We start from the raw sequence: 15,931 nt of genomic DNA on the forward strand, positions 1-15,931 counted from the left end.
GTTTGATTGTGAGCCATGTTCCCTGCATGTGCGGTATAAGCTGATTGATGTCCACAATCTATATGCACATTTAGATCATGAGCATGCAGCTTGGCAGAAGCCATATTATTTACTTCCCTATTGTTTTGTGACTTAAATGTATCCACTTTATTGTGCTCTTCTAGTAACCCTTCACAAGGGGAATCCGCCTCCACAGAAAATAAAAGGAATACAAGTTTTGCAATGCCCTGTTTTACTGTGGCTGCTACAGAAAACTGCTGGACTTTTTGGTGTTTCTCTAAGCTGTCCATGTCAAATTATTCCTAAAAGTAGTACAGTTGCACTAGGGCCCTGTGTTTTCATTGGATTAGTTGCCTGGCCTTGGTCCTGTAAAAGAAATTTCAGTGATTTGACAGCTACTTCAGTTTCTTGTTGTGACACTGCCATGATCATCAATATAATGGCAACCAGAAATGGTACCTGACCAGAGCGCAACATTAGCTACTATCGTTTGGTGGCAATTGGAGGGAGTGTGTTTGTCAGGCAAAATGGGGGTACTACAGAAATGCTGCTCACTATTGTAGGAGGAAATTCATGCTGCCAAAGCCCAATTAGAATTGAAGCTGTTCAATAGTGTGAAGGGCAATTTAAAAAGCTTTTTAAATATATTAATAGCAAAAAGCAAACTAGAAATATCTTTGGCTCATTACTTGATGAGCAGTCACCTTATTAACAGGGACATAGACAAAGCTGAGATGTTTAGTGCTTTCTTCACCTTGGTCTTCAACACTGATGATGGACTTGTGGGCCCCCATAACCCTGGACCGGAAAACCACGGCTGTGAGAACGGCAAACTCCCAAACAATCCGGAACTTGTACTGGATCTGCTGCTCCAGCTGGATCCCTGCAAGTCGATGAGGCCTGATGAGACTCATCCGAGATTGCTTAAAGAGCTGGGGATGTCATGACAGAACCTGAGGGAATTGCAGGAAGATGTGCCAGGGGAGGGCCAGTTGGACATGAAGAAAAGGTTCTTCACCCAGAGGGTGCTGGACACTGGAACGCTGGGTGCTGTCACGGCCCCAAGCCTGACAGTGTTCAGGAAGAGACTGGACAATGTCTTCAGGTGCACGGTGTGAATGTTGCAGGGACAGGAATTGGACTCAATGATCCTGTGGGTCCTTCCAAATCAGGACATTCTATGATTCTGTGTATCCCTGAGGCAATACTTGGAAAGTACATTGCTTTTGTTGCCAGGTAAAGGCAAACTGATCTCGTATTGAGTTGGCAGGTGGAAGTGGGCACAGCGCGGGTGATGGGCTAGGGACAGTCAGCTTTTTTGCATAAGCATTAACTTTTGCCATTGGCAAAACTTTTCTGATGTTCTGATCCCATCTATTTCTGACCGTGGGGTACCAGCTTGTACAAGATCATTCTACATTTGTATCCTCATAACCCATGCTGTAATTCCATTTTGTTTTGCTGCCTTTCCTTTATTAACCACCTAAACAGAGGGTCCCAAAATTACAGCCAAAATTTCCCCCAAGGAATTTACTAGAGCACCTACGTTACCCGTAGCATTTGTCACCGCTGCTGTAGTCAAGGCTTTTAGTGAGGCAGGCACTCCTCCCAAAAACTGCACTTTGTCACTTGTTATTGCTACTTTGTCCAGATTGGATCCTAAAAACAATGCATGAGCCATCCCCATCTGCCACATCAAATTAATACCTTTTTGCATTGCACACCAGGTTCTGAGGGATGACACTGATTTGACAGGTTCAGCATATGCTGGCAAAACTTCTGCACACAACCATTGATATGTTGTAATGTGATAGCTTCACAGTCAGGACCTCTAAGATGGGTAAATAAGTACCAAACCCATCTGCTGGCTAACTTGTGAGAAGAATCCAGTGCTGCTTTCCATGGCAACACATGCAGAGACATTTCAATTTCCTGGGGGGTAATCACCGCCCCATTATCAGTCTCAGGCCATGCCTCTGGTGGAGCCAACTGATCCAGGAAAGTGGTCACGGGGACCCAGCACTCAGTACTGGGCCATCCCTGAACACAGGGAGTCACCAGCACGGCCGACCCAGTCCCCGACCTTTTTGCAAACCATGGCGTGGCTGTTTCTGGTGATGCTGACCGTGCCAAATGTGTGAGCTGACACAGGCGGGTCACAGGAACAACCACAAACTGCAGATGAAATGCAAAGTGTAATTTATTTTCTTTACCTCGCTAACTGGGGGATCCCCAAAAAAGCACCTGAGCACCTGGGCAGATGTGACACAAGCAAGAGTGAAGGTGCTGCAGAACTCAGTCCTGGCGGGATCCCAGGGCCTGCTGGTTTCACCTGTATATCAGGGATTCATGCAGGCACGGTTTACCACATTGCTTTGATACTTTCGTGCAATAGAGCAGGAATTTCAGGGATGTTTGAAAAGATGTCTTTAGGACTTTTGCAAGTCTATGTTATATAAAGACACAGGCTCAACTTGTGAAGCATACAAGGCTAAACAAAAATTAGTGTGATTTGCGTTTTTCTACACCCCAGGTACAGTTACTTAAGTGTATTTACAAATCTCCTCCTTGCCAATCTTCCATTGTATTCCCACACCTACCATTAGTGTCATGCTCAGTATAAAGCTAGAGCTGGCATTTCTGACTGATTACTTCAGTTAGTTCCAGCTACTTTGGTTAGTTTTGTTTGGAAGTTCCGTTCTGTTGGGAGTTTTGAGTGAGTTCCGACTTTTCCCGTTCTGCCATTTTTCAGTTGGCCCATGGGCCTTTTTGCTCTCTCTCGCTGGGATTGGCTGTTTGGGACCAAGGCGCTCCCTTCTCCAGGACTGGCTGTTCTGTGTGACTGGAGTTACATGAGGGAATGTACCGAGTATATTTTCTTAATTTAATCTGATTTTTTTATATATAATTTTTTTTTAAGTTTAATTTAATTATATATACAGTAATAGTAGTAGTATATTATACTATTCTTATTGTCTTATTAAAACACTTTTTCTGAACCCATGGGTTTCTCCCTTCTCGTTGGTTATCTTCCATATCCCACTTCATAGGTTGGGGGAGCATGTGAGCAGCATTGTGGTCTTAGTTGCTGGCTGGGGTAAAACATTGACAGGAAAGGATAATAGTGGCTCAAGAACTCTTGAAAATCACTTTCCAAGATGATGACATCGTTGTGTGCTTCGTTTGCTTTTGTTGTTTTTTTTGTGTTTGTTTTTGTGTTGTTTTGTTTTGCTTTGTATTGTCTTGTTTTGTTTTGTTTTGTTTTTTCAGTGGGAAACAGCATGAGAAAGGAAAAACACCATAAGCTGCAGCTCTGGATGTCCAGAGTGGAGCTCAGGATAAAGAAATGTCATTCTGAGCGCAGTGCTGTGGTCATTCAGAAGGACTCTGGATCAGCCATGACTTTGTGTTTCCAGGAACAGCTGGTGAGGATGGAGAGACAGCAGCACAGGTGGGGACACACTGGGCTGAGAACAAGGTGGGGAAGCGCATGGGGTGTCTGCAGCCTGTGGGGAAACAGCCACAGGCCTGGGACAGTGCAGGATGGACCATGGTGGACATGGCCAAGAGCGCTGGCAAGGCTCAATGTCCCTGCAAGAGCCAAGGTCTTTGTCCCCTTGGCTATGGCTGATGTCCCTGCCAGCGAGGCCTAAGAGGAGACACATGGTTGTCACGGCCATGGCACCCCATTGCTTCCTTGCACCCCCAGGGAGTGTCACACCATTGTCCTGCACTGGGCATCGCACTCCCCACAGCCCCAGGAAGAGCCCTGAGCCACCTGTGAGGGACAGGATCTCCCTTCCCAGGGGCAGGGGCTCAAGGCTTGGCCATTGTCCTTCATCAGACAAACCAAGGGCTTTCTCAGCATCAGAGCTGCTGCACTTTGCCTTTGCCTGATGCAATCACTGCCTCCAATTATCTGCTCTAACGAGTCCCTGGGGAGGCTTTGTCAGTAACAGCCCCGAGTGGGGCCCATTAATGCTTCAAGGTACTTTGGAGTTTGTTCTGACTTGGACTTCTTGAGCAGATTCTTCACTCTGTCCTTAGTATCTGAGGTTCATGGACTCAGCACCAAATACACCACGGGGCTCATTAAAACACAGAAAGCCCTAACGAGCAATGTTTCTTTCTGTAATTTCCTTCAAATCTTCCAGACTTGCAGAACTAACTGGAGAGGTTTCAATGGGACACTTGCTGGTGAAGATTTCAAAGAAGATTTAATAAAGGAGGGTTTTTTCTTTCCAGGGTGTTTTCTATCATTTTTCAGTGTATGGAAGAAGTGACAGCAGCATTCTACACTGGACATTGATCCCGAGGGTCTCCTGAAGACATCTGGACAGGCAGGAGAACAGTCCCTTGAGGCTGGACACTGTATGGACAACCTGGCTCCTCACCCCCACCCCCAGTCTGCCGGTTCCCTCATTGGCCACCAGAGATTGCATCACTTTTCCTACATCAGTTTAATAAACAGCAAAACACTTTCCTCAGCTGTGTGTGTAAGCTGGATCTGGTGAGGTCCAGCATCCACAAGGGACACCCACACAAGAACTGGTTTAGACAGAGAGACAGGAGAGGATAGAAATAAACACAATGAACGTGTTGACTGCCATGTTAATTAGAGCTCTGAAGAATGGGCAAGTTTGTAACTCCCTGAAGCTCAAAGCAGAAACCAGACAGCTGAGAGGCCACTGAATGACCACAGAGCAAGTGGAGGAGAAACCTGAGAGCACTGGGAAGGGCAAACGTCCAGACAGTGCTGGAAAGTTGTCCTTGGACAGGGACATTTAATCAGGAGAGGTGGGAACTCCTGAATGACGAGGGAGATGAAATAATAGAGTGTTGGTAATAGAAGTACAGGGGAAGACCAATATTTCTTCTCCTTCCCGTAGTACATCTTTCATCAGCTGTCTCACCATAAACAGCCAGTGCCATTTTAGGGGCCCCAGTGTACCTGAGGTGCTGGCCTGGGATTGGCATCTATCACACAGGACCTGGGGAGACCAGAGCACCTTGCAGTGCAGGTGGAGCCTGGGCAGGGGTTCCCGGGGCATCTACACTGGCACCAGGTGTTTCTGTCCCTGGAGCTGAAGACATTTGTGTCCTGAACCCATGCCCAGTTCTGGAGAACTCTTTTATTTTTAAAGAAAAGAAACCCCACCAAAGACTTATTTTAATTTTCATTGACATCAACTGACATCTGATGGGCCTGCAGGCATGAAGCCAAGATCATGTTGTGTCTTGCACAGCGCCCCATGCCCTCTGAACCTTCCCTGCCCAGGGCTCCTCACACGTTGCCCAGAGCGAGTCACACTGAGGGGTTGGCTGGTTCACTGGCTGAGATGTTGGTTCAGATGGTCACCTACAGCACAGGTGGATCCTGCCCCATCATCGCCTGCTCTGCTCCAGTCTGAAACAGAGCCCAACATCACAATGGGATCATGAGAGAACTGAGGTTGAAGGGACCTCAGGAGTCTGCAGTCCATCTTGTCACCAACTGGTCACACCAAGGTGTTCAAGCCTTGATTCAATCAGAGCTTTAGCAGGACTAGAGAAGTGATCATCCCTTTGTACTGGGCACTGGTGAGGCTGCACCTTGAATCCTGGGGGCAGTTTTAGGCCGCTCATGGCAAGGAAGACATTGAGGTGCTGGAGAGAGTTCAGAGGAGGGTGACAAGGCTGGTGAAGGGTCTGGAGCACCAGTCTGATGAGGAGCGGTTGAGGGAGCTGGGGCTGTTCAGCCTTGAGAACAGGAGGCTGAGGGGAGACCTTATTACTCTCTACAGCTGCCTGAAAGGAGGTTTTATCGTGGAGGGTGTTGGTCTCTTGTCCCAAGTAGCAAGTGATAGGACAAGAGGAAATGGCATCAAGTTGCACACGGAGAGGTTTAGATTGGATGTGAGGAAAAAATTCTGCAGGGAAGCCACCACGGATGTTCCTCAGGACTCAGTCCTAGGGCCAGGTCTGTCCAATATTTTTATCAATAATCTGGATGCAGGAATTTAATGCACCATTAGCAAATTTTCTGATAATACCATCCTCAGAGGTGCTGATGACTATCCTGAGGGTCAAGGAGCCTTGCAGAACGATCTAGATAGATTGGAGCATTAGGCAATGATCAACGGCATAAAATCTAACAAGTCCACATGCCAAATTCTGCACCTGGGATAAAGCAATGCCAAGCACAAGTATAAATGGGGAGAGGATTGGCTGGAGAGCAGCCCTGCAGGAAGGAGCCTTGGGGCGCTGGTTGACAGGAGGCTCAACAAGAGTCAGCAGTGTGTGCCCTGGCAGCCAAGAGTGCAAATCCCATCCTGGGGTACATCAGACAGAGCAGAACCAACCGCTCAAAGGAGGTGATTATCCTGCTGTATTCAGAGTTGCTGTGGCCTCACCTTGAGTGCTGTGTGCAGTTCTGGGCCCCACGATTCGACAAGGATGTTGAAGTATTCCAATGTGTCCAGAGAGCAACAAAGCTGGTGAACGACCGGAAGGCATGTCCTCTGAGGAGTGTCTGAGCAATCTGGATTTCTCTAGTTTGGAGAGAAGGAAGCTGATGAGCAAGCTCATTGCCCTCTAAAAGTTCCTGAGGAGGGAAGTGTATAGGGAAGTGCTGGTCTCTTGTCCTTGGTATCCAGTGACAGGACATGTGTGAATGGTGCAAACCTGGGTCAGAGGAAGTTCAGACTTGACCCTCTACTGAGAGTGTGGTCAGATACTGGAACAGACTTCTGAACGATAGGATGAGGGGCAACGGGCACAGCATAGGAGGTCCCATCTGAATATTAGGAAAAACCTCTTTACTGTGAGGGTGCCTGAGCACTGGAACAGGCTGTCCAGAGAGGTTGTGGAGTGTCCTCCTCTGGAGACATTCAAAACCCACCTGGACACCTTCCTGTGTGATCTGCTCTGGGAAAACATGCTTTAGCAGGTGGGTTGGGCTAGATGATCTTCAGAGGTCCCTTTCCAGCCCAACCATTCTGTGATTCTGTGACAGCTGGTTGATGCCCCAAGCCTCAGCATTCAAGAGGCATTTGGCCAATGCACTTACTACCCTGTTTTAACTTTAGATCAGCCTTGAATTGGTCATGCAGTGGGACTAGATGGTCATTCTAGGTCCCTTACAGCTGAACTATACCTCACTTCCCTTCTTCCCTTTCTCCTCCTTTCCCTAGCAGGGGGAAGCTGCAAAGCCCCCCCACCACAGCCCCACCCAGCACCCTTTACAGGAAGCCTTTGAGGCGCTGGCGCCAAGGCAGTCCCGGTGCCCAGGAGTTCCAGGGGCCTGTCCCTGCCCTTGGTGGCCACGTGCTGGGCACAGCTGCTGGCTGTCCCTGATGCCTTCGGTGCCGTTTGGCTCTCCAGGACAAAGCTCCTGCTCTTCTCTCCAGTCATGGCAGAAACCAGCCCTGCAACCAAGAGAAGAGCCCTGGTAGCTGTCCCCTCTCTGCACCAGAGCTGATGTCCATGAGGCCCCACAGCGAGGAGGACCAGGCTCACAAAGCCTTTTCTGAGGGGATAACAGGATGGTTTCAACCACTGCAGCGTGGAGAAAATCCCAAGTGTGACCAGAGCCATAGGCTGGGCTGGAAGGTGTCAACAGACCGCCATGGAAATAAGACTCGCTTTGAATCCATTCCCAAAGCACAGCCAGGCAAATGATGACTCTTCCCAAATGAGCAAAAAGAGTCCATTGCTGCTACTGCAGTCATGTTTCCTTTTCTACCCAAACCAAGATCCACAGTTGGCCATCTGTACAGGGAATGCAAAATGCACTTCAGCCGCAGGGTAAACCTTCTACACTTCATGTGTGACTTGCACCTTTCTCGGAGTTATTTGCCTACCTTCATTGGTGGGAAGAGGTTCAGAACTTATGGAAAGCCTTTAAGAGATACTCTTTTGAGTACTGAAAGAGTAAGGAAGTTGCTGCCATTTTGGACATTTGCATCAAAACTCATACACACATGGGATAGTGTGTGGTGTGTGACATGGATTTCTTTTTCTCCTTGTTCTCCTTTTTATTAATGCCGAGATCTTCGCGTTGGAAAAAACATACCTAAACAAAAGAATCTGAGAACAAAAGTCCTGATCAGAGAGAAGGTCCATCTGGGCCAAGACTCAGTCTCCAAAGCTGCCAGCCATCCGTGTCTACAGGGTCTTGGGGTGCTCAAAGGCCTCAGTGGCTGGGACCGGCCTCCCTGGGGACCATGTCCTGCAGGGGCCCAGGGGCCGTGTCTCAGCTCAGCCTGGGACCTCTGGTGCCTGCCTGAGCCATGTTGTAGGTGTGTGTGCCTGTCTCTGCCCCATCTCCTGGACGGGCCTGGGCCCTGCCCTGCAGAGAGCGGCTCTCCTGGATGGAGTCCTCAGGCCTGGGCCAGAGCTCATCGTGCTCCAGGCACAAGTCCTGAGCACAACCATGCTGTGCTGTGCTGTGCTGCTCTATCCTGTACGCTCACAAGGAGTCCAATAAAGATGTGACTGTTCGACTGAAATGCCAGACAGGTTTTAGATCCAAAAACAGTTTCAGGGACACGTACACAAAGGAAACAGATATTTTTTTTTTAATATTTATATTTATTTTATTAAAATTACAAATGTTAATAGAAGAAGGAGAAGGAGGAGAGCTGGCTCCTGCTGCAAACTTGCCCTGGGAGAAAGAACCCGAGAAAGCCAGGGCACGAGTGGTGCCTTGGAGGGCAAGAGCAGTGGGCATGAACCGAGCCAAAAGGGCCCAGAGGAGCTCTGACAGGTGGTCATGCTCAATGCTGCAGAGGAAGGCAAAAAAAACCCCGGGGACCAGGGCCAGTCTGCCCCGGGGGAAAATTCCTTCCTGACCCCAACACTGGCGATCGGCTGTTCCCTGAGCATTTGAGCGAGACCTGGCTCCTCGGCCCACAGGCTGGTCATGCCTCCCAGAAGACCACAGAATAATAGAAGGATAGAATGATAGGATGATGATGTCTTCTCTCTTCTCTTCTCTTCTCTTCTCTTCTCTTCTCTTCTCTTCTCTTCTCTTCTCTTCTCTTCTCTTCTCTTCTCTTCTCTTCTCTTCTCTTCTCTTCTCTTCTCTTCTCTTCTCTTCTCTTCTCTTCTCTTCTCTTCTCTTCTCTTCTCTTCTCTTCTCTTCTCTTCCCTTCCCTTCCCTTCCCTTCCCTTCCCTTCCCTTCCCCTTCCCTTCCCTTCCCTTCCCTTCCCTTCCCTTCCCTTCCCTTCCCTTCCCTTCCCTTCCCTTCCCCTCCCCTCCCCTCCCCTCCCCTCCCCTCCCCTCCCCTCCCCTCCCCTCCCCTCCCCTCCCCTCCCCTCCCCTCCCCTCCCCTCCCCTCCCCTCCCCTCCCCTCCCCTCTCCTCTCCTCTCCTCTCCTCTCCTCTCCTCTCCTCTCCTCTCCTCTCCTCTCCTCTCCTCTCCTCTCCTCTCCTCTCCTCTCCTCTCCTCTCCTCTCCTCTCCTCTCCTCTCCTCTCCTCTCCTCTCCTCTCCTCTCCTCTCCTCTCCTCTCCTCTCCTCTCCTCTCCTCTTCTCTCTCTTCTTTCTTCCTCTTCCTCTCCCTCTCTCTCTCCCTCTCCCTCTCTCTCTCCCTCTTCCTCCTGCTCTTCCTCCTTCTGCTCCTCTTCCTCCTCTTCCTCTCTTCTCTCTTCTCTCTCTTCTCCTCTTGCTTCACCTCTTCCCTCTCTCTCTCTCTCTCTCCCTCTCCCTCTTCTTCTCTCTCCCTCTTTTCCTTCACCCTCTTTTCACTAGCACTACATGCTGGGGAAATCCCTGACAAACACTTGGAACCTTGCCCAGTTTAGCCATTCGCTCCATCACCTTGTGCCAAGGACGCATCTACCTTCTGGTGGCCGGGAGAGCACCGGGCCCCCTTCAAACCACTCTGCATTTCACTTCCTACAGCTGCTGACCCTAGCTCCCCACTCCATCAGGACGGTGAGCTCTGCAGTGCTCCTCAAGAAGGCATTCCCTTCATTTTGCTACTGCTATCCAGCTGAAAAGGATGATCATCCATCAGATGAACCTGGAAGGTTGCCCTGCTGGGAGATGGCCTTGCAGCGGAGAAACTCCAGCTGCCTCATCCAGCTCTTCCTCCTTCAGCCCCTGTCAAGGGATTCCGCCGGCTCCTCAAGGACTTCCTCTCCGATGTCTTCAGGCTGCCTCCAGGCCAGCTCTGGCAGCAGACACGGGACGCTGCTCCCTTTTATACTGTCCCGGGGCATTGTGACATCAGCATTGCCCCGTGGTCGCATTGTGACACGGAGGTGACATGGGCCCCCAGTGTCCCACCCCCACCCACTGCCCATGCACCCAGCACTCTGTGGAGGAAGGACTTCGGGGTGCTGCTGGCCCCGAGGCTGTCCTTGTGCCCAGGAGGCCCAGGGGGCTGTCCCTGCTCTTGGTGGTGAGATGAAGGGTGGTCTGGCAAACGTCACCCTTTGTGTCCTCAGGTGATGGACACTGCTCATGTGCCTCTGCAGAGAATGGCAGGAGCTGGATCCCCTTCTCGGGACAGACTCCTTCCAGGAGAGACACAGACACAGGGGAACTCATCAGGGCTTTACGGCATTTCACTCAGCATCAGTTTTGACATATTGGGTGCTGTCCTGTGACTGCCCTTACTGCACAAATTATCATAAAAACACCTTGACTTCCGTAAAGCCTTTGACACAGTCTTCCACAGCATCCTTCTGCTAAAATCAGGAAGTGTGGTCTGGATGATTGGGTAGTGAGGTGGACTGTGAACTGGCTGAAGGGAAGAAGCCAGAGGGTCGTGGTCAATGGGGCAGAGTCCAGTTGAGGCCTGTATCCAGTGCAGTGCCTCAGGGCTCAGTGCTGGGGCCAGTACTATTCAATAAATTCATCAGTGACTTGGATGAGGGAACAGAGTGACTGTCAGCAAGTTTGCTGGTGACACCAAGCTGGAGGAGTGGTGACACTGGAAGCTGTGCTGCCATCCAGAGACCTGGACAGGCTGGAGAGTTGGGTAGGGAAAATGTAATGAAACAGAACAAGGGCAAGTGTAGAGTCTTGAATCTGGGCAGGAACAACCCCAGGTTCAGTGTAAGTTGGGGAAGGACCTGTTGGAGAGCAGTGTAGGGGAAAGGGACCTGGGGGTCCTGGGGACAGCAGGGTGACCATGAGCCAGCACTGGGCCCTTGTGGCCAAGAAGGCAAATGGTACCTGGGGGGGGTTAGAAGGGGGTGGTCAGTAGGTCAGAGAGGTTCTCCTGCCCCTCTGCTCTGCCCTGGGGAGACCACACCTGGAACATTCTCATACCAATTTATTTTTTACTAGCAAGAATACAATGCTGGCAAGAAGTATCTCTGCAGAGCAGACACAACTAACAATACTGATTACTATAGGTTGTCTCAAAGGATGTGCCCCTGGAGCCTGAGGGACACCTGGAGGAGACCAGAGGGGACAGAGAAAGGGACATCATGGGCTGCTCCTGTGCTGCTGAGCTGGGCTGGGCTCCTTGGACACAGGGAGCTCATGGCAGCGGCAGCGCTGCAGAGAGACAGCTCTGCCCAGGAGCAGCTCCTCTGCACACGCAGCAGGGCTGAGGGCTCTGCCTGCAGCACCGAGGGCACAGGAGCCAGGCACAGAGAGGTTAAAGACAACATGGGGTGGAGGATGCTGAGAGTTCACTGGAAATGAAATCCTCTCAGATATGAAGCCTGTGGCTGCAGGGCATTGCATCTGCAAATCATGGTAGGATCTCAGAAAGCTGTCACATTGCAGAGCCTGTGAGAGATGTAAGTACGGCTCTCAGAGATTCTCTGATCAGAGGAGAGGATGTGCTGCAGAGCAGGGATTGCCTTCTGCACTGTCAGAGTGACAAGATGTGAATGCTGCGTTGTCCCCAGGGTGGCTGTGGGGTGTAAATGTAAATGTGCAGGCAGGGGTGCCCAGGGCTGTCCTGCAGAGCAGGGGTCCCTGCACCCCAGGGCTGTGCCGGGCAGGGACTCTGCCGCCTGCCAGGGTCAGCGCTCAGCCTGCCCGGGAGATCCCAGCAACACTGAGGGGAGAAGATGTGGGTGGAAGGAGTGACCTCCGAAATGACAGGCTCCTTCTGCTGTGGAGAGGGTGCTGTGTGGGTCAGGGTTGCTCACAGCTCCAGATCACCCCCAGCATTTTTCCAAGTGGATGCCTCAAGGAGAAGATCAATGCAATGATTACCAGACAGATAAGGAGCTTTCCTGAGCCTGTCTTTTCAATTTCCTCTCCCAAGGGCTGGGGGGTGCAGGAAAGGATAAAATGAAAAGGAGCTCTCATGCTTAAACAAGTCACTGAGACTCCTGAACTGCAACTGTGAGTGATCAGTACATCTGCCAGAAGGCTCATGACATCCCTTCCCCACCCCTCTGCCTGTGCACAGCACCTGCATCACCTTGGCTGGACCCGTCAGCCTTAGTCTGACCTGTCCTGATTTCCAGCCTGCAAACAGGAAGATGCCCCCAGGCAGCGCCCTGTGAACAGGCAGGATCTGTAGGGCCAAGGGGAGGGCACAGAGGGTGGGATGGTCTGTGAGCACTGACAGGGAAGAGACATGGACAGGGAAACACCTCCCAGGGGAGAATCTCCAGGCAGCAGGGAAATGATCAGAAATGAGAGGAAACCAAACCCGGAATGGTTATGGGAGGGAGAACAGAGAAAAGTCCCTGTGACCCCCTGCAGTGCAGATCCCTCCTGTGAGCAGCCCCCTGGCCTCCTCTCCCACCCAGCAAAGCCTCTGCCCTCAGGGCCGGGGGCTCCAAGGCATGAAGCAGCTCCTGTGCAGCCAGAGCTCCAGTTCCTCTGCAGAGCACAGGGGCTGAGAGCAGCTGCCCGGCAGTGTTGGTGTCTGGGAGGTGGCTGCACAGCTGGGGAAGGGTGACGCTGTCTGAGTGCCCGGCTGCCTCTGCCCTGGCCTCTCTCACACCCACCCTCACCGCATTTTCCTTCTTGCTCCCCTGCTCTGGGTCACTGCTGTTGGGATCTTGTTCTTGCTGTCAGGCTCTCTGGGGATGGCAGTTTCAGCTGCAGAGTCACAGCCTGATCTTGTGGGTCCTTTCCTGCAGGTGTGTCCATGGGCACACGTGTCCCAGCTTTGCTCTGACCTGTGGGCTGTGGGCAATGCAGTCTGTGGGGCTGGGGAATGAGCTGTGTGTGTCCTGGGCTAAACGTTGGGTGCTGAGACCTTAGGGAAGGCTGACACATGTCATGGTCTGAGGTGGATCCCTCTGCTCTCAGCAGTGCCTGGTGGCTTTTCAGGGTAACATGGGAGTGTGATCAGTCTCCATCTCAGAAAGGTGCCAGCCCAGGGCAGCTGGAGCAAGACAGAGGGACAGAGCAGCTGCCCTCACTCTGCACTGACCCACAGGCATCCTCTGGTCTCGCAGGACTCGCTCTGTTCTCCCTGAGTGCAGCAGAAATGCTGAGGGTTTCTGACACCCAACAACACTCCCCAGGGTGGGAGGGGAGAAGGAGCTGTAGAAACACCAAACCTCTCCAACTCAGTTTCTCAGGCCTGGGGGTACAGATGCTGACAGTCCCTTCTGCACCAGGAGCGGTTCCAGCTGACAAAGCTGAACCCCAGGACTGGCCCCTGCCCACCCAATCACACAGGGCCAGGCTGAGTCCTCAGGAGCCCCTGGGCAGAGACCCTGCTCTTCATTGCACACTCATCAAGCACCAACGAGGGCTCCAGCCAGGACGTTCTCCTGGAAAAATAAAAGTGTCTCTTTGTCTGACAGGGTGGGAGGGTCTGTGGGAAATGGTTTTGATTATCCCAGAGAAGTCTCATCTAAACCTTCACTATCTTTTCCTCCTATGACAGGTCCTCATGCCCACAGGCAGCAAATGTCCAACAGCAGCTCCATCACCCAGTTCCTCCTCCTGCCGTTCACAGACACACGGGAGCTGCAGCTCTTGCACTTCTGGCTCTTCCTGGGCATCTACCTGGCTGCCCTCCTGGGCAACGGCCTCATCATCACCACCATAGCCTGGGACCAGCACCTCCACACCCCTATGTACTTCTTCCTGCTCAACCTCGCCCTCCTTGACATGGGCACCGTCTCCACCATTCTCCCCAAGTCCATGGCCAATTCCCTCTGGGATTCCAGGGACATCTCATACTTGGGATGTGCGACACAGCTCTTTTTGTTTCTCTTCTTGATCACAGCAGACTATTGTCTACTCACCATCATGTCGTACGACCGCTACATTGCCATCTGCAAACCCCTGCACTACGGGACCCTCCTGGGCAGCAGAGCTTGTGTCCACATGGCAGCAGCTGCCTGGGCCACTGGGTTTCTTCATGCTCTGCTGCACACGGCCAATACATTTTCACTGCCCCTGTGCAAGGGCAATGCCCTGGGCCAGTTCTTCTGTGAAATCCCCCAGATCCTCAAGCTCTCCTGCTCACACTCCTACCTCAGGGAACTTGGGCTTCTTGTGGTCAGCGTCTGTTTAGCATTTGGCTGTTTTGTGTTCATTGTGGTGTCCTATGTGCAGATCTTGAGGGCCGTGCTGAGGATCCCCTCTGAGCAGGGACGGCACAAAGCCTTTTCCACCTGCCTCCCTCACCTGGCCGTGGTCTCCCTGTTTGTCAGCACTGCCATATTTGCTGACCTGAAACCTTCATCCATCTCCTCTCCATCCCTGGACCTGGTGGTGTCTGTTCTGTACTCGGTGGTGCCTCCAGCATTGAACCCCCTCATCTACAGCATGAGGAACAGGGAACTCAAGGAGTCTATAAGGAAAGTGATGACTGTTTGCTTTTCAAAAGCAGTAATGAAGTGACCTCCTGCTTCTACATGTCACTTGTAATATAACGCATTACTTGTTCAACCTGAGTTCTGTAGCTTTTGTGGTTTGTTTTTTTTTGATTTTTTTTTTTTCCACTTTGGTGTTTATTTTTCTTGTTTGTATTAATGCTATCCACAAGCAAAATTATGTCTTCTTATGGCTGTGTCCATATCTACCTGTCTGGTGTGTCCCACAGTCTTTGTGTAAATAGGGAGCTGTACTGTCTGTGTGTATAAATGAAATAAAGGACCCCACACTGACCTGTTTGCCCAGAATCCTCTCTCTGGGATCTCTGGGACTGCAGTTGCCATGTCTGTGTGCTGAGGGGAAGTGAGCAGGAGCTCACTCGGGGAAGACTGAGTGAGCTGGGTCTTCCTCCCACCCTGAACAGCATGAGCCTGCGGACTCACCCCATGGCCCTGGGCACCACAGCCCACTTGCTCTGCAGAGCAGCACCACCAGGTCGGAGCTGTATGGAGCGTGGGAAGGGGGAAGAAACAGCTGGCCAGGTCAGCATAGCTCAGCTCTCTTGGGAAAGGGTTCTGTGGGGAGACGGGATGTTCCAGGAGAAGCGTGGGGCACTGTATGTGTGCAGGAAAGACATGGAAAGAGAAACCCTTTGCTGCAGGTGGCAGCTTGGGGCAGGCGGCCCTGGCACTGTGGCAGCAGCCTCTCATGTTGGTTTTTTTTTTTTTTTTTTTCGAGGGATGTTTTGTGTTCATCGTGGTGTCCTATGTGCAGATCTTCAGGGCCGTGCTGAGGATCCCCTCTGAGCAGGGACGGCACAAAGCCTTTTCCACCTGCCTCCCTCACCTGGCTGTGGTCTCCCTGTTCCTCAGCACTGCCTTGTTTGCCTACATGAAGCCCCCCTCCATGTCCTCCCCATCCCTGGATCTGGTGGTGTCAGTTCTGTACTGGGTGGTGCCTCCAGCAGTGAACCCCCTCATCTATAGCATGAGGAACCAGGAGCTGAAAGTGGCCCTGAAGAAGCTGATTCAGTCATTTTTCTGTCGGCAACAATAAGTTACCCGTGTCTCTTCAGAAGTGATTTCCAGTTCATCTCAGGAACCTCCTGTGCATTGCGCATTTCATCTGTGATAACCATGTTTGTCAAGGAATTTCTTCTCCCACGGCACTTCTCCAGAGCAGTGACTCAG

The 15,931-nt window shown here is 51.5% G+C and overlaps 1 protein-coding gene across 1 annotated transcript; it reads left to right on the top strand.

The window, feature by feature from the left end:
- The first annotated feature begins 13,994 nt into the window (after positions 1–13,994).
- Positions 13,995–15,931, top strand: LOC135578062 (olfactory receptor 14J1-like). Its single transcript, XM_065048251.1, has one exon. It carries the CDS (start codon positions 13,995–13,997, stop codon positions 14,766–14,768), a length of 774 nt encoding a protein of 257 aa, XP_064904323.1. The 3' UTR covers positions 14,769–15,931.

The sequence above is a fragment of the Columba livia genome, unplaced genomic scaffold (genome assembly GCF_036013475.1).
Source record: "Columba livia isolate bColLiv1 breed racing homer unplaced genomic scaffold, bColLiv1.pat.W.v2 Scaffold_299, whole genome shotgun sequence".
Lineage (NCBI taxonomy): Eukaryota > Metazoa > Chordata > Aves > Columbiformes > Columbidae > Columba > Columba livia.

Bases quoted from the DNA above. Each gene is read 5' to 3' on its own strand.
- LOC135578062 (XM_065048251.1), top strand. From the start codon at position 13,995: ATGTACTTCTTCCTGCTCAACCTCGCCCTCCTTGACATGGGCACCGTC.